The 20007-nt window shown below is 37.3% G+C and overlaps 1 protein-coding gene across 2 annotated transcripts in view; it reads left to right on the top strand.

The window, feature by feature from the left end:
• Window positions 1–240: 240 nt before the first annotated feature.
• Window positions 241–20007, top strand: part of LOC148419083 (histone deacetylase 7-like) — a 39524-nt gene continuing 19757 nt past the window's right edge. Inside the window, exons 1-8 of one of the 2 annotated variants that reach the window (XM_088424387.1) lie at window positions 241–396; window positions 16543–16724; window positions 16902–16989; window positions 17388–17502; window positions 17573–17649; window positions 18545–18658; window positions 18892–18983; window positions 19619–19717. In XM_088424387.1, coding sequence (XP_088280513.1) covers window positions 16593–16724; window positions 16902–16989; window positions 17388–17502; window positions 17573–17649; window positions 18545–18658; window positions 18892–18983; window positions 19619–19717 — 717 coding nt within the window. In that variant the 5' untranslated portion in view covers window positions 241–396; window positions 16543–16592. Of the gene's footprint in view, window positions 397–6274; window positions 6544–16542; window positions 16725–16901; window positions 16990–17387; window positions 17503–17572; window positions 17650–18544; window positions 18659–18891; window positions 18984–19618; window positions 19718–20007 lie in introns of those variants that run through there. The other variant, XM_088424388.1, reaches the window with a different exon arrangement.

The raw sequence follows: 20007 nt of genomic DNA, 5'->3' as shown, positions 1-20007 counted from the left end.
TTGTGAGTACTAAATGAACACTTCCTGCTATTGTCTGTCAGACACAAGCACATTCTGTTACGCTCTGCAACACACACACACACACAGGCACGCTAAGAGAAACACACGACCTCTGTGTGGTTTCTGGCGCAGGGGCGGCACTAACAAGTTACGGGAGGTTGATACGTCAGAGCAACTGTGTCGTCCGTGAAAAAGTGAGCTGAAGGGAGTGATTAGACGAGAGAGGGTGAAAGAAGAGAGACGAGCGTGTTGCGCTCGCATGAAGGCAAGCGCTCGAAATTTGAGAGCGGTTGAGTCAGTGCGCTTCAGCACCACTCCCCTGTCAAAGCGGGATCTGGCTTCTCACACAACCTCTTAGACCGCTGCCACTGATTGACTTGAGGAACCTCAAAGCTGGTAGGAAATATTACACAATTTATATTTTTTTAACCACCAGATATTGTTGTAATACAGAGTGGGAATCAGTGGCTGGTTTATTGTCAGTGTCAGTTGTTTATACTCTTTCTTCTCATGACTGTAGGTTGTTTTTGCGGACGTGAGAAAGTTCATGAAAAGAATTTTCTCGAAGTCACTGTTTACCTGTATTAAATGCATTAGAATGATCAAAGTCCAAAAGTAAAATATTTCGTGGATGAGTTTATATTTGTTTGGTTTTGGAAGTGCTGTCCCCAAGGATGGGGAAGGAGAGAGAAAATTGGAAACAGAACCCCCCTTCCCCGGAGCGTGTCCACTCAAATCTTAGCTAAAAATGAGAAACAGAACATTAATGTGATGCAGTGCTGCAGAAGACAGACATACAGAGATCAAAACACGGAGGTCGTATAGTTAGAGGCCGGAAAGAGGCTGGGAGTACGGAAGTAGTTGTCTCAACACCAGATACCGCTTCTTTCAAGCAAAGAGCATTGAAAACAGGATTGAGGTATCCTGCATATTGTTTTTCCAGATGAATATACGTCTTTTGCGGAAGCCCTCCTCCCTGCCTTATAAATCACATTTCCACCATATAACATTTTAAGAATAACTGATCATACTTCTGCGGCAGGGAGCATCACCACCATGAGCCAGTGGAACGTTAACAAATGACTAAAGCAGTGTTATCATAATAACAGCTATAACAACATGAACCTTTTTAGCTATATCGTCTTTAACCCTTTATTTCCACTGATTAAGTAAATCGAGCTGCATTGAAAAACCGTAACAGGAGTTGGAGACATTTCTCGAATGGGATTATTAATTAGCAATTGACCGCATTTGGTGAATTGACTGAGCATTCGTTAATAAAAATCATAAAGACATACTTTGACATACTTGAACATTTTTTGAGAGTCTTCACATTCAATCTAGTGTACTTGTTTATATTTTTTACAACGTTTTGGCTAAGGTAGGATTTAAAAATGACAATTACTTTATCTTTTAAGTTTTAAAATGTATAAAAGTGGTCACTTTAGGAAATGAAGTACTATAGTAACAGGTTACCTTATGTAACCAAGTGCTGTAGTGATTAATTTTGGCACTAAAATACTGAATCGATCACTTACATTATGCTTGGAATTGAGTACTAAAAATAAACAATTACTTAGGTATTAAATTTAAAAAGTAATGGATTACTTTGGCATTTTAGACCTTCCTTTAGCCCAGTGCTTCTCAAATAGTGGGGTGGGCCCCCCTGTGGGAAAGGTGCGGAAGACCCCAAGGGAAAGGCTTTGTTTTTGTCATGTGAAGTGTAACTGCAATGAAAGAAGTATTTTCAACTTTTATTTATTCATTTATTTTAGTTTCAGGCACTTTGATGCACTTGGTTATTTTTATCTGTTTAAGACTAAGTTCTAACCCGTATAAACACTGTAAAAAATAATTAACAGTATATTTATACAATTTCTGTCAATAATAATCTTATTTATAGTCAGCTCATCGAGTGGGGGGGCGAAAGGTTTTCTCTTTTCTGGGGGGGCTGGGCAAAATATAATTGAGAAGCACTGCTTTAGCCAAACCTTTAAATAAATAAATAAATAAATACATATTGTGGATTAAGTGCTTGGTCTGACTGAATGAGTTGATAAAAACATATAATCCAACTGGACATCTTTCCTTGATGGGTGAAATTGGAGCAGCAGTTCTCAAATGGGGCAATGAGTACTCCGCGAAGGTGAAAGACAGTTGAGAAACACTGATATATACCACAACTGGCTTGATACTCAATCAACAGTGCCATTGCCACTTACAGTCAAGCATTTACTAATAACACATTTTCCTTGTTTGCAAAGGTCAGGGTGCAGCAGGTTAAAAGGCCAGTCAGGTGCAAGTCGCCCTAAAAGGCATAACCTTCACAGATTCATACAGATGCTTTGTAAAGGGCATATAACAACAAAAAGGGACTCGGGAATGAGTGTTGAGGTTGAAAACTGTCTTGAATCATAGTACATATTTGTACTGTGTATTGTGTTTGGGGCTAGAATTGCATGATGAACCAAGTGTTGGGCATGCCTCACAATTCCTGATGTCACATGACCGCTATTAAGAGACCGAGGTTGAGGGATGGATAATATGGTTTAGGTAATCGATAATACAGAGGTGTCAAACCTTTTCTTCCAAGGGCCACATAAAAAAAAAAGATATAAGTGTCACTGTTTTTTTTTTTTTTTTTTTTACCCCAATTACAAAATTTATCACTGTACTCTATATTAGGATTTTACCTATATCTTTCCATCAGAAACATAGTTCAGGATTTTAAAATATATGGGGGTTGTCAGAGACGCTTTCACACAACCAAAAAACAATAAAGCCCCAGCACTGATTAGCAGTCAAATTCCATTTCTATATTCAAAACTAAAACAGTAGCAATCTGCCGGTTGTGAGCGCACCATTTTTTCGATGTTATAAAAATGTACATTTTTAAAATTAATAATGAAAATAAATTCAGAAAATTAAAAATAGTGCAAAAAATCCAATACTTAACTATTGTAAGAAGAAATGAGTAAAATTAAAATGTAAAAATGTAGAACAAGTCAAGATGAAAATGAAAAAAATCATAGAATCTAAACACCATTTAAGACAAATGCATAAAATTAACATGACGTGTAAAATAAAACCTCTCAATTCTATAAAAGTCAATGACAAAACTCATTTTTTCTAATGAATTCAATTCAAATTTTAATGAAAGTTGCCGAATAAGATGGAGATTTATTTTCTTTCAAAATTAAATATAATGTTTTCAATTTTTTTTTTTACATTCACATTAAAAGAATGTTGGCTTATAATAATAATAATAATAAAAAAAAAAAATATATATATATATATATATATATATATATATATATATATATATATATATATATATATATATATATATATATATATATATATATGAAACATAGGCCATATTTTGGACACCCCCTGCAATAAATGATGATGTTACTTATAGGAGTGGAAAAAAAGTTGTTTGCGCAATCTGATCTCATTTGAATGCGGCTGCCAAAGCTTTAATTGCACGGGGAAAGGCTGTCAGAAGGATTTTGTCATGGTGTAAGGCATTGAACTAAATATTTCTTTTTTTTTTTTCTGTCCAGTGAAGGAAACTTGGACATATCATAAATGTCAACGATATAATTGTACCTTTTCCACACTCTGTTTACACAATCATCCAAGCCCTGGATAACAAGATGGTACAATTGTGTATATATTTCTGGTAGATATGATTTTCCTCATCATATTTGACTTTTTTTCAGGTTTAATCAATATGTTAGATCATACAAGCTGGCTCTGCAATGTTTGTTCAGTTGGATATTTGAGTGATTTCGAGCCCACAATGCAGATCTTTTCAATGAGGTGTTTGCGTATGAGCTAAATGCATTGTGGCTCTCTTTCCAGTCTCACAGTCAGTTTCCAGAGAAACAAGACGAGCGCTATCTCCCCCCTCTGTGGCTCCACTTTGTTTTGGAGTGGAAAGGTTTTTGAGGCCACAGTGAGAAGCCTTTGCTACCTTCTTGCACCGACACCAAAATAGTTTTCACTGCCAACGCGCAAAATGAAAACTATGTAAATTCACTACGGGATATGAATTTGTTGCTCGTACACACAAAAAAAAAAAGTTCAGCCATGATCTGCAGGAAACCAGCTACTGTTGTGGAGGCGTGTTTAATTGTGTGTACTACCACCATCATCTCAGCCACTCACTCTTCTTCTATCACACTTTCTGGCAATCTGCCCTTGGAGCGCTGCTCCCTCCATCAACGTATTGCCTGACTGACTGCATTCCTCCCATTCCGACTGGCTTCCTGTGACTCGGAGAGGAGTAAGCCCTACCGGCCGCAAAACTCCACCTTGAAGCCCTACCACGTATAGCTCATATGTCTATAGTCTCTCCTGTTCTCATTTGAACTCATTTGCAAAACTCGGCCCATTTCAATGCCTTAAAATAATAGTGAAAAAAATTACTGGGGCGCACCTATTATGAGCTATTTTTAGAAGGTTTGGGCACTAGTCCAAGATGTTTTAAACAGTATCGACAAGTCATTTAAGTACTGTATTTTCATTTTAGGGTTAAGAAACAGAAACTCTCTACAAATGCACATGTTCTGAGGCAAATCCATTTTCTACTTCAGTCCTTCTAAACCTTTTTTCAATAATCTACGCTCCTGTGATTTTTTTCCCTCGCCAAATACCCTCTAACCAGTGCAAAACGTTTTGAATGAGAACCAAAAAGTCTTGAAACAACGTAATGTAACATCTGGTTTATTACAATTTTCAACTACATATCTTTAGGTGTATTTTATTGAGCAGAAAATAGATCGGCTTATATTGTCTCTTCTCGTTCTGGCTCGTCGGCTGGAAATTTGCATCACAAACGACGATATACATAAATTTCAATAACGCAAAGGCATACAAAGTTTTGCAATGGATTTACTCCAATGCAATTTTGCAAAAATCGTGTTTCATGTTCCAATTCATTTGCTCTTAGTTTGAAAATACAAATGGACTGTTCATGCCATTTCAGTTGGTAGGCTTTTTTTATGTGGGCCGTGTATTTTTTATTTAGGTTTACTAGATAGTGTTGTATTTCTGGCTCGTCTGTTGAAAATATGTCATTAATGAGCAATACATTGCTTCATGTTCCAATTAATTTGCTCTTGAACAAGATCTTGTCACAGCTTTTAAAAGTACTCAAATTTGATACCTGTGGAAACCTTGTTAAAATCTGAAATGCTTTCATGTACCCCATTTGAGAACCCGGTTCTACTCCATATGTCTAAATAGCAGCCTGACAGGCATACGCCTTATTGTGTCAGCATTATTGTTGGTCTAAAATGCTATAGTAAGGGAAAAGAACCATCTGTCAAGAGGAAGAATATTGTCAAATCACACTACTCTTTCAAAGCATCTTTAAAATTGTGTCCAAGTATCACCAATATGTCAAATTTTACCAGTTATTTTTCACTCGTTGCTTTCACTTGAAGCAACGGCTGCCAAAATCGCCGGACAAAAAAAGATCACGCTCAATGTCAAACGTTTATCGTTTAATTTGGAGCAACTGCCATGAAATTCAATTTATTTGAACATACAGTATCTCATTCTCCAATTATTCAGGCCGCAGTCGCGTGGAAGTGAGAGCTGTTGAGACAATGATGTTTTGTGACCCAAGCTATCATTTTCTCCTTAAACAATTGATGTGCACAATGCTTAAACTTATGATGTTGAGGGTCAGCCTGGGTCAGAATAAATAAAACACTGGCTCAGTTGACTGTCGCTCATTGTTTCTTGTTAACAGTCATGCGAATATTTCTTCTGGTCCAAGGTGGAGGTGGGCACGTGGGATTTGACAATATGTACGATGAATTACCCATAACAAAAGCCACTTTGTATACAAATAAAGGCCCTACTTCAAAATAAATGTTTTGTAATCTGCAGTTGAGTAACCAAATGCCACTGTAAAAAAATGCCCTCATTATACACTAACTGCACAATTCCTGAAGTACACTTACCCATTCCGATGACGTCATTGTGAGCACAACCTGCTAAGTAGGTGTGCACCTTATTACTCTGAAAGGAATTTCTATTCCTTTGGTAACCTTATTTGGCAACACAGCTGGGATATCACTTTCTTAACAGCTGCTCCAAGACCAAAGAAAACCCTATAAGTTTATTAAGCTCGTTCATTGTGTTCGGATTGGAGCCTACCTGACACTTTCCAAGAGGGAAAAGCCACACCCTTGCAATTTGAGCATCCCTTTAATAGCCGCTCTCCCACTTGTCTCGCATTCAAGGTGAGACTGCGGGCGAGTGTGCAGGAACACTTTTCCGTGACCGCGGACACGTTTCTAACAACAATTTAGTGAGGATAAGTTGACGAAATCGAGCACGAGCAGCAACCGTGTCAAGATTGGACCAACCTGTTAAGTCAGTCAGTGAACAACGACAAGCGTGGATCATGTTAACTTTTCTTTTAGTTTATTCCGTGTGACTAAGCTTTGCCTTAAATACGCTCGTCGGTTTGCCTTGTGCAAACGTGGACATGCCTAGAGTGTTTTGAACTTCACCTTCACAAAGGTAGGCAATGCTTTTTTGCTAAAATCTCATTAATGTAACAATAATAACAGCGTAAATTGAGTGTGAACAATATATATTCAGCTTTGCTGCATGAGAGGTTTTGCATTACATTTCCTATTTGAGATGTCCTCAAGTTAATTTTCAATGAAATTCTCTTGTGGCCATGCAAGCTGCATTAAAAAAAAAAAAAATACTCAAATACTCAAAGGTCAAAATTTATGTCTGGTCCAAAAGTGATAGAGCATGAGATGGCTAGTTTACAATTTGGCTCTCAAATGGGTACCTCTGGGAGTACTCAAGATTTTATATTGGACAAACAAACATGCAAAAATCCTTTAAAAATAATTATTGAATGAATTAAACTTTTGGGAAAATATAAGTTCATAAAACAAATATAATTCCATAAAACAAATTTTATGTTATTCAATTCCGGTTATTCAATGTCATTATTTTAACAAGCCAGATTACCCCCATAATAGAATGGTTGGACCCAACTTGGCGCGTGCCACCTCTCGTTACCTGTCAGGTTAATGATTTATTTTGTGAACAGATTTCTACCATGACCCCAAATATTTATTCATAATTAGGTTAATGATTACTTTTTGTAAACAGAGCTCTACTGTAATCCAAAAAGAGGACTCTTTATATATATATTTTTTTTTCTGTGGACAAATATTTATTTATAATTATATCTTTTTGAGAACAGGTCTGACACTCTATGTTGATTACTTTTTGTGGAAAAATATTTATTAAGAATAAAGTTATTTCTTTTTGATAAAAGATCTTTTCTATGATCCAAAAGAGTACACTCGATGTTGATTATTTTTATGTGGACTAATACAAATTAATTTTGAGAGCTTCTAAAGTTTAACATGTTTTAAGTGGGTTTTTTTTTAACCCCCAAATTCTTTGCACTGATTAAGGGATACTTGGCTGCAAACATATTTGACTGACTGAATACTTTCTAATGAAGCATACTAAAATTCTAGTTAAATCAATGAAATGAATGTAAAGTGCAGAATGTCAGCATCATTTGACAGAATCCACATTCAAATTGGTTGAAGAAATACAAGTGATTGGTTTTTCAGCTCCTTAACATGCAATGTGCCACCACCTAGGGACCAAAAGTAATTGGACCATTGACTCATAGGTCAGTTCATGGGCAGGTTTGGGCACTTGCTCATTTACGTTTTTGAGGTGTGGTGCTTGCATTAGGAACGTTTTGCTGTGAAGACACGTGCACAAAAGAGCGTTCCATGTAGAAGATAGATGTATAGAGGAGATAGATAGATTACCTGAGCCCTGAGCCACTGTGATGTCATCTTCAAGTGATACGAAGTGGCAAAATGGCTGCCCCCTGAGATGGCTAAAAATGTGGGGTTTAATTCTTAATGTATATTCCACAAAAACATGATATGGATCACAATTCCAGGTTTAGACTAATGTGGGCGTATAGAGGATACTATCAGCAATTTAGGTTTGGACTTCCCCTTTTAAGAAAGATAGGAAGAACGAAAAAAAAAGTAGTTGGATGAAAGAGAGGGGTTGGAGGAAGGTTGGAGATAGCAGGAAAATAAAAGCAGGTGAACGTGGAAAGAAATCATACGGAGTGAAAGAAGCAAGATAGGAAACAAAAAGTACACTTATTTTAGTAAAGGCAGAATGGTAGTAAGAAGTAACTTCTAAAAATATCATACATTATACACGGTACATGCATAAATTAGTTACATTTGTCTGACCCTCTACAGTATGTATAATTTACATGACATTATTTGGTGTGTGATTTCTAGAGTGACAAAAAAACAACCCACAAACACTGTGCATGTGACTTTTTTTTTTCTTGCGGGACATATTCTTCCCCATAATAAAATTGGAATGTTTTGTGCTAGGCAACAGCTGTTTGCTGGTGTGATGTCAGAGGTTAAGGGCAGCTGTGTTGAATGCATTTACATTAATATGACAAAAGCTTTCACATCAAGCCCTATAAGCCCCTAAAATGAAATTGCGCACATATGCCTCAAAGCTTTTTGATGCACGCGTGTGAAGAAATACACACCCGCAAAGCAACAGTTAATGGAATATTGTTAAGTTGCGTATGGATGAGGTCATAGTTTGGGTGCTATCACAGGGATTCAATTTACATTAGTTTCATGTTGTCCTTGTCCAAGGATTTGACACCACTGTCTTCTGTCCGTCGCCTCTCAGGTTTCTCAGATCGCGTGGGCCTCGATTTATCCTCGTCGATTTATCTCATTAATAGACGATGTCATTAGTCCGTTGAATGGCTTGATACATTATCTGCCAGTGTGTGTGTCTGAGAAAGACTCGAAAAGAATAATAACCCGCCTTTTTATTCAACACGGATGGTGTCACCTTACCTGAACTGCAGCCCTTTTAACTTTACAAGTTGTGATAGCCTCAAGGATTGTTTCTCAGAAAAAAGCCTCATGTGGCTAAAGATAACAAATCTGGCTTTAGTCCCTGGTATGAAACAGTATTGTTGTGTTCATCAAAGGTACTTTCAGTAATGAAAGAATCGGATTGAATCAATCAACTGGACAGCGACCACCTTCCAATTAAAATAAATATTTGTCCACCGAACTGGTCAAGGCTTGATAGTGAAGTTAAGCCAACTGTAAATCTCAGATAGTCATTGCAGTGTATCTATTTGGGGGGGTTGTACATTTTATTGCAACCTTTTCCCAGGAAAGGGCCTTTACAAGTCTCCAGTGTTTGCCAATATAATCCGCAGCAACGTGCTGACAATAAGCACAGTGTTCTGGACAGGCCACAGCCCTCGATCACATTTCCTGTTCCTGATTTAAGATTTCAACTCATATGACTGTGATGCACTCCTCAATACACAAAAATAGGACTATTTGTGTATTGTGTGCGGGAAATAAGATGGGAAGAATGAGCAATAGCAACACAATTCAAACAAAGTCAGCAACTTTTTTGAAGACATCCTGTCAAGTTAATACCGGAATTTGGACATTTTCATTTAGTGTAATTTTTATGTAAATTAAGATGTTATTGACATAACAATCTAGGTAAAAAAAATCTAAAAAAGGTTTTTTTTTCAAAATTTTATTTGCACATTTCAGTAATAGCTATAACATTTTGTGCAAGCCTAGGCACTTCAAGGAGTATATGAGCATATATGAAAAGATAATTGAAAAGCACTGGTGTAAACAAATGGCCCGAAAAACATGTTTTTCAAATCTATTGCAGGAACAGGACATTTTTCTTTTCAATTTAAGAGCGAATTGATTGGAAGATGCTTTTGTTGAATTGTGTTATCGTGACTCCTTTGCAAAAAGTTAAATTTTATACGGATGCGCATGATCTTGAATGACGCAATCTTTGGTGGACCAGATCAGAAATAAAACATTCCAAAATCTATCTAAAAAAGGTTGAGAGCCACTGGTGTAAATAAAGGTCCCAAAAAATCAGTTTTCATCTGTTTTCATTCAAAGCAGCCTTGTGTGACCGACGACAACCTTTGCAAAACTAAGGATGAACTTTAAACAAACGGCAGTCTGTCCGTGCTGTGATGAATCCGTTTAAATCCTATTAAAGAGCATGCTCGCTTGTGACATTGTATCACGCCCACACATGAGTTCATAGTGAGCTGACGGAACCCTACCTTGCTAATACTCCACAGCCCCAGGGACAGAATATCAAGAGACTTGTGACTCATGTTCGTTGAAAAACCTGGGAGCATATGAGCTATAAAAAGATAAGACGGTGAAGGTCACTTTTGCTTTTCTTGTTTTGATGTTTTTATTATTTTGTCACTCAGGAAAACATTTTGATAGAAATAATCCATCTCCGATATGTTCAGCATTCTAAAAGTGAGATAATGAATTTATGAACCAGCCGTAAAGAATATGCAAAAATACAAACATGAGTATTCATACTCATATTAGTATTCATATTCAGTCTTTTACGATGTACATAAAATGACAATTTCTCTCATATTCTTCACAAATCCATGTAAACATGTGAAAGTAAGCACTTGCTAAAATAATTCAACCACCTCGCAGGCGTGGCCTAATGTATCACAACGCTAATTAGCAGGATTGCTGCACAGGCGTTTCTTGTGCCAACTGGTTAGCATATGCAAGCTGTGGTCTGTATTGTGAAGTTTGCATGTCCTCTTTGTCCCTATGGCAATTCTCACATTCCCCAAAAAATGCATGTTAGGTGGAAAAAAAGGTGAGATTTGTTATTATTATGTTTTTTTAAAATATCTCAGGGGGCTCAGGTAACAACCAATGATGACTCACCTAATTTCTGAATCATGAGACATTTGCAATCTGATCAATTATTGGTCGTTGGATCTTGCTACTCAATAAATCATATTCCATAAAACAGACTATCAATCATCTAACTGTGTTCATAGTTTGGTTATTTCGAACATGTTGGGTTGACTTCTCCTTTAAATCGCTGTTAACAGAAAAGTAAAAGAATCGTAAAACCTCGTGCTAGATTATTCAGAATAGAAGCATAAAAATAATGCTTTGTGCCTTCTGTGTCATCGTGCTAATTATCACCAAATTACCATGTGGGTTAAAACTCACAAAAAACAATACAACCACTAGCGGGGGCAGATTTCTTTTCAGGGCACATGCTCATAACACCAAATGCACTGTACTGCTTATTACTACATGGACACACACGCTTGCATGATTGCACTATGCAACTTGTGCACAACAACAGGTGATGCTAAAAATAAGAAGCGGCGGCTGTATGGACATTTATCCAAAAAGGGGTGGCTTCAAAAGTAACAAAGGCCTTCTATTGAGGACACTATTAATACACTGACACACCGTCGCTGAAGCACACGGCCTGTTGCACACTCCGATGCTACATATGCAAACACAAAGACCTGCTGTGTACACTCAAAAGAAGCAACTGCAAGTTATTAATATCTTGGCAGGCATAGGATGGACACACAAGAACACACACGTATGGATGCACACATTTGGAGATTGATACTCCAGCTGCTCGGAAGCAGAGGGACAGAATGTCCCCAACAGCTGTGCATTCCTCTCAACGTAAGAATAGAGTGGAGGGCGGGAAACCGAGCGATTGGTGGCAAGTTGGAGGAACTGCAGAAAGGCGTTAAGGTGACGTCAGTACATGTTCCCGAGCTAAGAAGATGCAAGAGCTGTAATTAGGGCTGAAACGAGTCTCGGCTAAGGGGAGAAGCTTGTTTTAAAAAACAATGCTCCAGGCTTTTTTTTTCTTGTCCTGGACCATTGCATATTAGGGTACGTGTCGGAAAAAATGTCGAGTCAGTCACGGCAACAATTGTTCATGCTCTGCATGAGAGGGCCAAAAATAAACATTAGTTAGGTGAGTAAAATACGAACGTGAATGCTTTGTTTCACTTTTATCCCGAGCGGCGTTTCAATGAAACAGCTTGATTGGTCTTTCCATTGCAAACGTTGCTCCCGAACACAAAATTGTTCTGAAATCATGTTCAACCACAAAATTCAGGACGCTAGAAGATGATTAAACTACACTGACACTGATATACTGTTGCTAGTATTCACTAGATGCTCAGGCTCCGTCATAACTGCGACTAGCATGAATTAGTTGTTAGCTAGCAGCGCTCAAGTGCTCCTTATAGGCTGGCGTGATAGTCTGACACAGGTGTTCTTATTGATCACCTTTTAACAAGCCATGCTGACTCAAATGTGCTGCAAATTCATCTCATGTACCAACATTTATAGCGAAAATTTATAAAAGTTGGTCATTAGTAAATAATTGGAAACGTGTTGTTTGGTTTTCAGGGCCTACAGTTGTTTTTCAGCAAGCAAAATAGTTTTTTTTTTTTTTTTTTTTTATCCAATACTCAAAAAATAATTAGGATTTTGTATTGTATTTAAATACAAATAATGCTTGATATCTTAATTTATAATTGAGTTGTAATTGAATAACTCCTGTGTTATACTTTAAACAAGTTCAGCAAAACTTCATGAAATGTGTATTTTTTGCATCATGAATATTCCTCTATGGAGCCAATAAATAGCAGTTCATTTTTGTTCAAAAGTGCAACCTTTTCTCTTCTTACATTAAAATCACAAAACACAGTGTAAAGGAACCTTAAAAAGGTTAAAATATATATATATACAGTATATATATAGACTGTGATATTTTTGAGCTATGAATTCAGTTAAAATAAATTCAATTATGACCTATGAGCCAGTTCTTTTAAAGTTTGTGAGCTGAACTTTAGACTAGTTTGGGTAGGAAATGAATGATTCCAACACTGTATCACTCATACTGTATATTCCGACTGCAAGCTTGCGCATGAAACCTTAACTATGATTCAGTGCAGACTATATATACACAAATAGTAACTCTCACTTAGCCCAAAGCATGACTTACTGACTGAACTCCATCCAATAACAAAGTGGCATTCGCTTCAACCCAACAATAAACAGAGCCCAATTTACAAGCCGCAGCATGGATAAAAATACAGCTGACAGACATCTGCACTCTCAAGCTTCTGTGATGCGCCAGTAAAACTATTCAACCAAAATAGCAGCTTCTGCTTGCCTAAATGAGCCGAGAGGATGTTATGGTGCGGACTAACTTTAGATGCAGGAAGTGCACAAGTGTCTGTGTTGCGTGCGTGGCGTGCAGGAGGCCCGCAGAAAGAGGATGGTTGCTTGTGAAACAAATATGCCATTACAGAAACCAGAAGTTTGTCTCCTGTTTATTTTTAGCAGCACAATGCTCAAAATGAGAAGAGAGAGAAACTACTCACACAGATTATTTCCAGATACCGTTTTGGCTTTTTAGCGTCTATCTTATTTTAATTGTAGGTTGCAGTGATTAAAACCTTGTTGAATCCCGATCACAGGTCGAGTCCTTATGTCCCTAATATAGGGAACTGTATCTTCAATAACGCACCTGATATTTGAAAATATCAAAAAGATATAAATAAGTCTGAAATATTAAAAAAAAACAAAAAAACGTAAAAATACGTCATTGGGATTGAATGAGTTAATCATAAAGTTGGTTATAATGAGGTTGAGCACATTATTTACTTTGGTAGTCCCTGGCGTGAAACATAAAAAGGTAAACAAGTTCTGTTCACATCATTACATCATGTGACGTTCAATTACTGTTTCATACTGTTTCTTTAAATGCCTTTAGAGCTTATAAAATGTGATTACGCATATCCAGCGTCAAATTATGTCACATTATGTGTTAGAATACTTGTAAGGCTGCCAGTATATCATGTTTCTTCCTTGTTAGTGATAAGACTTCAATCACCACAGAACAATAAACAAGTCAGAAAAAGCATCTTGGAATTAGCTGTGAAAATTTGACACATATTTAATTACGCCAAATGGTTTTCAATTTAATGTCAAGAAGTGTTTCTTACACAACGCTAATGTTTTGAATGCTAACTTGAGGTCAAATCTACCGATATAACATTTCCTGTGGCACGATTTTAAACAGCAGCTCAAATAGAAATGGAGAAAAACATTTAAAAACATTTAACATGCGTGTGTGCAGGTAATTCCTGCTACCACGCCCTTTCTAATGACCTGTTCTATTATTAAATTATTTCCTTGTGCACCATATGCAGATCGACTGATGACTATTATATATTGGCCTCTTTGTGTTGCGTGACACGTTAGTATTAGAAATTTTTAGCCATAAATTATCAAAGGCTAATCCTGTTGCGCAATCATTAGGCAGCCCAATGGGTGTTTCTAGTCTATTTATGAAATGCTCAACACCTCTAAACTCTGTCCCACCACACCTAAAAATTATGACAATATTTTTTATGTATGTTTTTTAAAAGCAAGATGTGAAGTGTGTAGTTTAGCTTTAGAATCAAGTTAGTCTAAATCAAAACCTCATAACATCTCCCTTTAGACCAAACTTGAATGATTGAATTAAATTCAATACATTAATGTAAGTTGACCACAAAAAATATTCGAAGGTGTCCAAATAGTGGATTTAAATCATTTGAATGGCCATTCATCAATACAGAGTAAAATTTAGACTTGATTTAAACCTAAATCTAAAACCAATAAACTCATATCAACATCTCGTTTTGGACGAATCGGGAAAATTGCATTAGATACATTGAAAAAATGAACGTTGACCCAAGAAAGAATTCTAGTTGCACAAACGGTGTCCAAATATTGGACCTAAATCATTCTCATTCTCATTGATCAATATACAGTACCTTTGATTTACACACTTAATAAACGTCTAAGATTTAGACCAGTCTCAAACCAAAAGGTTTTTTTTTACTTTTAGGCTACCAAGAAAGCTAACTGATTGGATGACCACACCCAAAAAGTGTTTTAATAATGCAGGAATGAAATTATGTTTAAAATATACAAATCGATTCATTTATCTAGCCCTCTGACCTCTGACTCTTCCCTGGACAGTCACCATTTAATTGCAATGTACATTCTTTATGAAAAAATGGCAATTGCATAATGAGACAATAGAAATTGCCACTTTTCATGAGATAATGAGTGTTTAATTACCTAACATACGTTTTTAGTTTCATGAATTAAATTCCTCATCCATTCAAACAATGCAAATACACCATTACATACAACTTCATACAACTGTTCTCTGTTGTTTTACCGGGTTGTCCATCACATGAGCAAAAATGAAACCACTTAGCTTAAATGCACATTAGCAATTACTGTAACCTTCATTAACTCCCATTATTATTTTGTTTTGTGCAAGTGGCGCAGGAGGGACTTTTGCAAAGCCGAAACACCCTCCCAGAGATGATTATTTCAGTGTGAGTCAGGCTGACTGTTGGGAACTTGGCCCAACTCGAGCTGCATGTGACCCGAGGATGGATATTTACTAGAATTTTTGGAGGTTTACTTTGCCCTGTTGTCCTTTAATGGTGTTGTGGTTCACCCAGCCGACTTGTATCCAGCTGTAGCCGCGTCTATTCTCATTCACAGTTGGTCAGTGCAATTTGTCGGCCACCTTTGGATATTGGATGCTTTGTTTTGCTTTTTTGTTTTGTGTGACCTGGGTACTTTTGTTTGGTAGAGATTTTTGTGCTCGTTTTAATTTTGATAATAGAATCTTTTCTCCTTTTGTCTAGCACTTAATAGACTGTCGCGCTTATGACAGATGTTGAGCAATATCGTCGGCTGCCGACATATGCAAGCTAAACTTCCCGAAGTTCCTTCCAAATAAGTCAACTTCCCATAGCTGATGTCATGTTGTTTCTTCCCCCTTTAAAGCTCAACTAGTTGCAACCAAACGGTGCACAGTGCTTCATGTTGAGCAATTCATGAATTGATTATGAATCCCATCTTTGATAGATTCAGCCATTACATTTCTGAATCATGTTTGCATGCATCTTTCCTTTTAATGATAAAATGGCAAATGGAAAGCACTTATATAGCGCTTTTTACGACTTTAAATGATGACTAAATCTTGTCATGATGACTTTAAATCTAGTAGTGAAGACTTTAAACTCGTAACGTCGTAATCATGACGAGGGTAATTCTCTCTGTGATGACTTTATATTTTGTCGTGATGACATTAAATCTCATTGTGATGACTTTAAAAGTTATCATGACTTTAAAACTCATCGTGGCTTTAAATCTCATTATAATGACTTTCAGACTCATGATGATAGCAAACTGCTCGTAACGACTTTAATGAAGTTAACGAAGTAAATTTAACACAGTTAAATTTTGTCGTGATGACCTTAAATCTCATCAGATTTACTTTAAAAGTCATGATGACTTTAAAACACACACTAATCTCATCCTGACTTTAGATCTCATCATGATGACTTCAAATCTCATCAGAATAACTTTAAATCTCATCATGGTGATGAGATTTTTTTTTTAACCAATAAATTATTCTAACGATAATTACAAATATTTCAAACCTATTTAGTCCTCTGATGCTACGGTATGAGTTGACAAGTACTCTTTTGTAAAAATATCTTCCTCTTTGTGTTCCATTCTGTAGTGGATGCCATCAGCAAAGATCTTTCACAACCCAAAAGTGGGGAGCAGCCCATGGACTTAAGCGTCTCCCGGAGGCTGGTTCATCCAAGCCCGGATTTGGCTATGCTGGCCCCCCACTGTCCCTTATTGCTGGGACCATTTTCCTCTCAGCCCTACTCCCAGTTTCCTTACCAACAGTTGCAGGTATGTACTAGCTAGCTTGCCACTGACTCATTACAGATCTATTTCCCTTCATACAAACTTCTCTGACTCTGCTTCCTTAGTGTTATGAAGCTGCATTGTTTATCCCGGAGCATTAATTGGTTCTGTAGTTTTTAGTGATTTGCATATTTGATGTCATCATCATTTTTCTTCTTTCAGTATAATACTGACCAAAGACAAAGAAAGATGGAGGCTGAGAAACAAGAAGAGCTGCAGCAGCTAATACGAAAGAGTAAAAACGAACAAAGTAAGTCCCTCGTTCAATATTTACTCGGCGTTCTGTTCTATTCTAGTCTGATTGTTGACATTTTCATTCACTGAGTCATAGATCACTGTATGTTTCAATAAAAAGGGGATTTCCAGCAGTCCTGTTACCAGTTTGCGCTCAGATTCCAAGGAAATTGCATTAAGAGAAAAAAACCCGACGTCAAACCAGCCAGATTGCGTCAGGAAACGCGTCAAGATGTACCCCGTACAGGAAATGGGGCGTCGCCTAGAGGATAGCTTTTTGTGTTGTTAAATGGTTCTGCGTCATTGGTCAGAAGGAACATTGCAGATTTTGCTCAATTTCACTTGAAATGCTTGGTAGTCCCGAGCAATCTCGCTGCTCATCCTTTACCTCATGTTGGCGATGTCAACCCGCAGGCGCTGTGGCCAGCCCGTTAGTGAGGCAGAAACTGCGAGAGCACATCATTATGAAAAGCCAGCCCGCCCATGACAGGCTCACCCCAAAACACAGCAGTCCTACACCGGGATATGGGTACGTCAAAGCAAACTCGAAACAGAGTCCTTCCGCTGTTTATTGACCTGAATTTGTTTTGGTTACCAAGGCACCCGCTTCCGGACATGTCCCCAAAGTCTCAGTCGTCACCCAGTGACAGCCAGCGTAAGGAACTGCGGAGAACAGGTGAGCCATTGTTGCGCTCTTCTTCCCACCACCCCGATAAAAAAAAAAAAAAAAAAAATGATTTCCCATCTTGGCTGTCTTTGTACTTTGTCAACCACAACAAATGAATGAAATAGCGAACAAGCGTCATGAAATGTCAGGCCTGCAGGGCCAGAAGAAGAGAAGGAAAATCTCCAAAGTCATAAAAACAACAGCGGCGGTGAAAGACAAAGAGCACAGCAGTTACATAACGTTGACTTAGGTATGTGTAAAACGAACTGTGTGAGAATGCAGAGCAGGTTTCTCTCACAGCGAGAATGACAGGAGGAGTGGTTGGATCCCCTTGGACATGTCTGAAAGTACACAAAGCACTAGGACTTAAATGGGATTAATTACTTACTTTGTTACAAATCTTGTTCTTGTTTTGGGGTCGGAGGGGTCATGGCCTTGGGACAATACTTAGCAGGCTTCCTTTCCTTTCCTTTCTGAACCAGATACCACTTGATTTTTCTAGTGCAGGTTTGTGTCGCTATTCTTTTGCAATATTTCCTCCATTTAAGTCGGACCAGTTAAAAGATAGAAATAGTTTTTTTTTTCTTTTTAAATCAACCTTATTGCAGGTTTAACTCATTATTTTGCTTGATATTTTTCCACCTTCTAACTCAGTTCAGGCAAACAAAAACCCATTTTTATGTATATTTTTTTCTCCTCTTTAATATATTTAAATAAATATAACATTCAAGAGAAAAGCTTGTCTTTGTGCATGCATGCAGTCTTGCTGAGATACTTTGTACGTCTTTAATTTCTGGTTTCTTTAGGCTGCAATTTATGGGCTAAATATATAGGCTTGCATCTGTATTGTTGTGCACGTGTTTCCTTGTGTGTTTATTTCTGTTTTATTTTTTCATCTATGCAGTGTCTGAGCCAACATTGAAGTGGAAGTTAAAAAAGCTCATCAGCACAAGACCAAATCCGTTGCAAAGAAAGATCAGTGCCCCTCCTGCTGTCAAGCACAGGACAGAAACTTTAGGTAGAACCATCTCACACTTAGGCTGCACCCTAAGATGAAAACCTTTAAATATTGAGTTAAAAAATAAAAATAATGAGTTAAAAAATGTAATGAAAATCCACACTGAATACATTACACTATGTTTAGTTTTTCTTGTTACTCTTTTTTATATTCACGCATAGTACCAATGCGAATATTCACTCATTTGAAAAGGTCTTGGCTGAAACTGATAGCATATGAAATTTGTCTCCCAGATTCTTCTCCCAGCAGCACCCCAGCATCGGATTGTAGCCCTGCCAATGACAGCCTCAATTCAGACAATGGCGCCCTCCCTCTTGCTCATGAGGTACTTACAGTCTATTGTGTCGATTTGGTCTCAGCGCTACAGCAAATTGAATCGCATCCCAACTAGACACATAAGACATCATTGGAAAGGCCAGGATAACTTCTCCTGAGAACTTATTAGGGTAGCTTCAATAAGTAAAAAAATATAGGCCAAAAACAAATGATTTTAATAATCTGTATGTGTTATAGGATTTCCTATGTGTTAATAACATAAGCCTCTCAGGTGCCATAATTTTCTTGAATGCACAGTTATCTTTGTGTTGGTAGCAAATATGTTTGCAAGAACGTGTGAAGATGATTCAGAGCAGTTCATGGTGGCATTTCCTGTTGCTTCTTACCTTGTGTCCACTGAACGCCACATTGTTTACATTGAGTTTCGGAGTCACGTGGTCCTATTTTAATGATCATGTGTCATCTAATTTCAATGTTGTATAACTACTTTGTTCCATGCTAGTTGCAGGAATTACAGATATGTACAGTATGTGTATGTATGCTTAGAGCTACAATAATCTGGCATCAAATTACCCGTCGCATGAATGCACAGTATTTTAACTGCTTTGTTGAGGACAATGAAAAGGATGATTTTGTAATCTTTTTCCAATGTACTTAGCAAACAACGTTTTTCATCTGATTCAGGCACAAAGGCTTCTGCTGAAGGAAGGTCGATTGGCCAATTTCACTCTGCCTGCCAACCCAACCGCCAGACCCAACATCACTGCAGGGCTTCCTGCACAGGTGAGTCAATTTTTTGCTGTGACCATAAATTGCGTGAAAAGTAGACAATATTAATTAATCTGTTAGGAATGTGTTAAAAAAAAAAAGACGAGTACTGAACTGTTCAAATAAAATACTTATTCCTAATAGGTTTCTACAAGGGATCAGCAAAGTGAATGTAGTGTTTTGTAATAGGGTGAAGGGAACAGTACATCTTTCTCTTTTCATCTTTTTAAATTAAGAGAAAATTAATTGGAACATGAAGCAACTTATTGCTAAATTGTGTTATAACGACTGCTTTTCTAAACTGT

Source organism: Hippichthys cyanospilos, chromosome 9 (genome assembly GCF_059441005.1).
Source record: "Hippichthys cyanospilos isolate Australia breed blue-spotted pipefish chromosome 9, RoL_Hcya_1.0, whole genome shotgun sequence".
NCBI lineage: Eukaryota > Metazoa > Chordata > Actinopteri > Syngnathiformes > Syngnathidae > Hippichthys > Hippichthys cyanospilos.
This window is presented reverse-complemented; position numbering and strand designations above follow the sequence as displayed.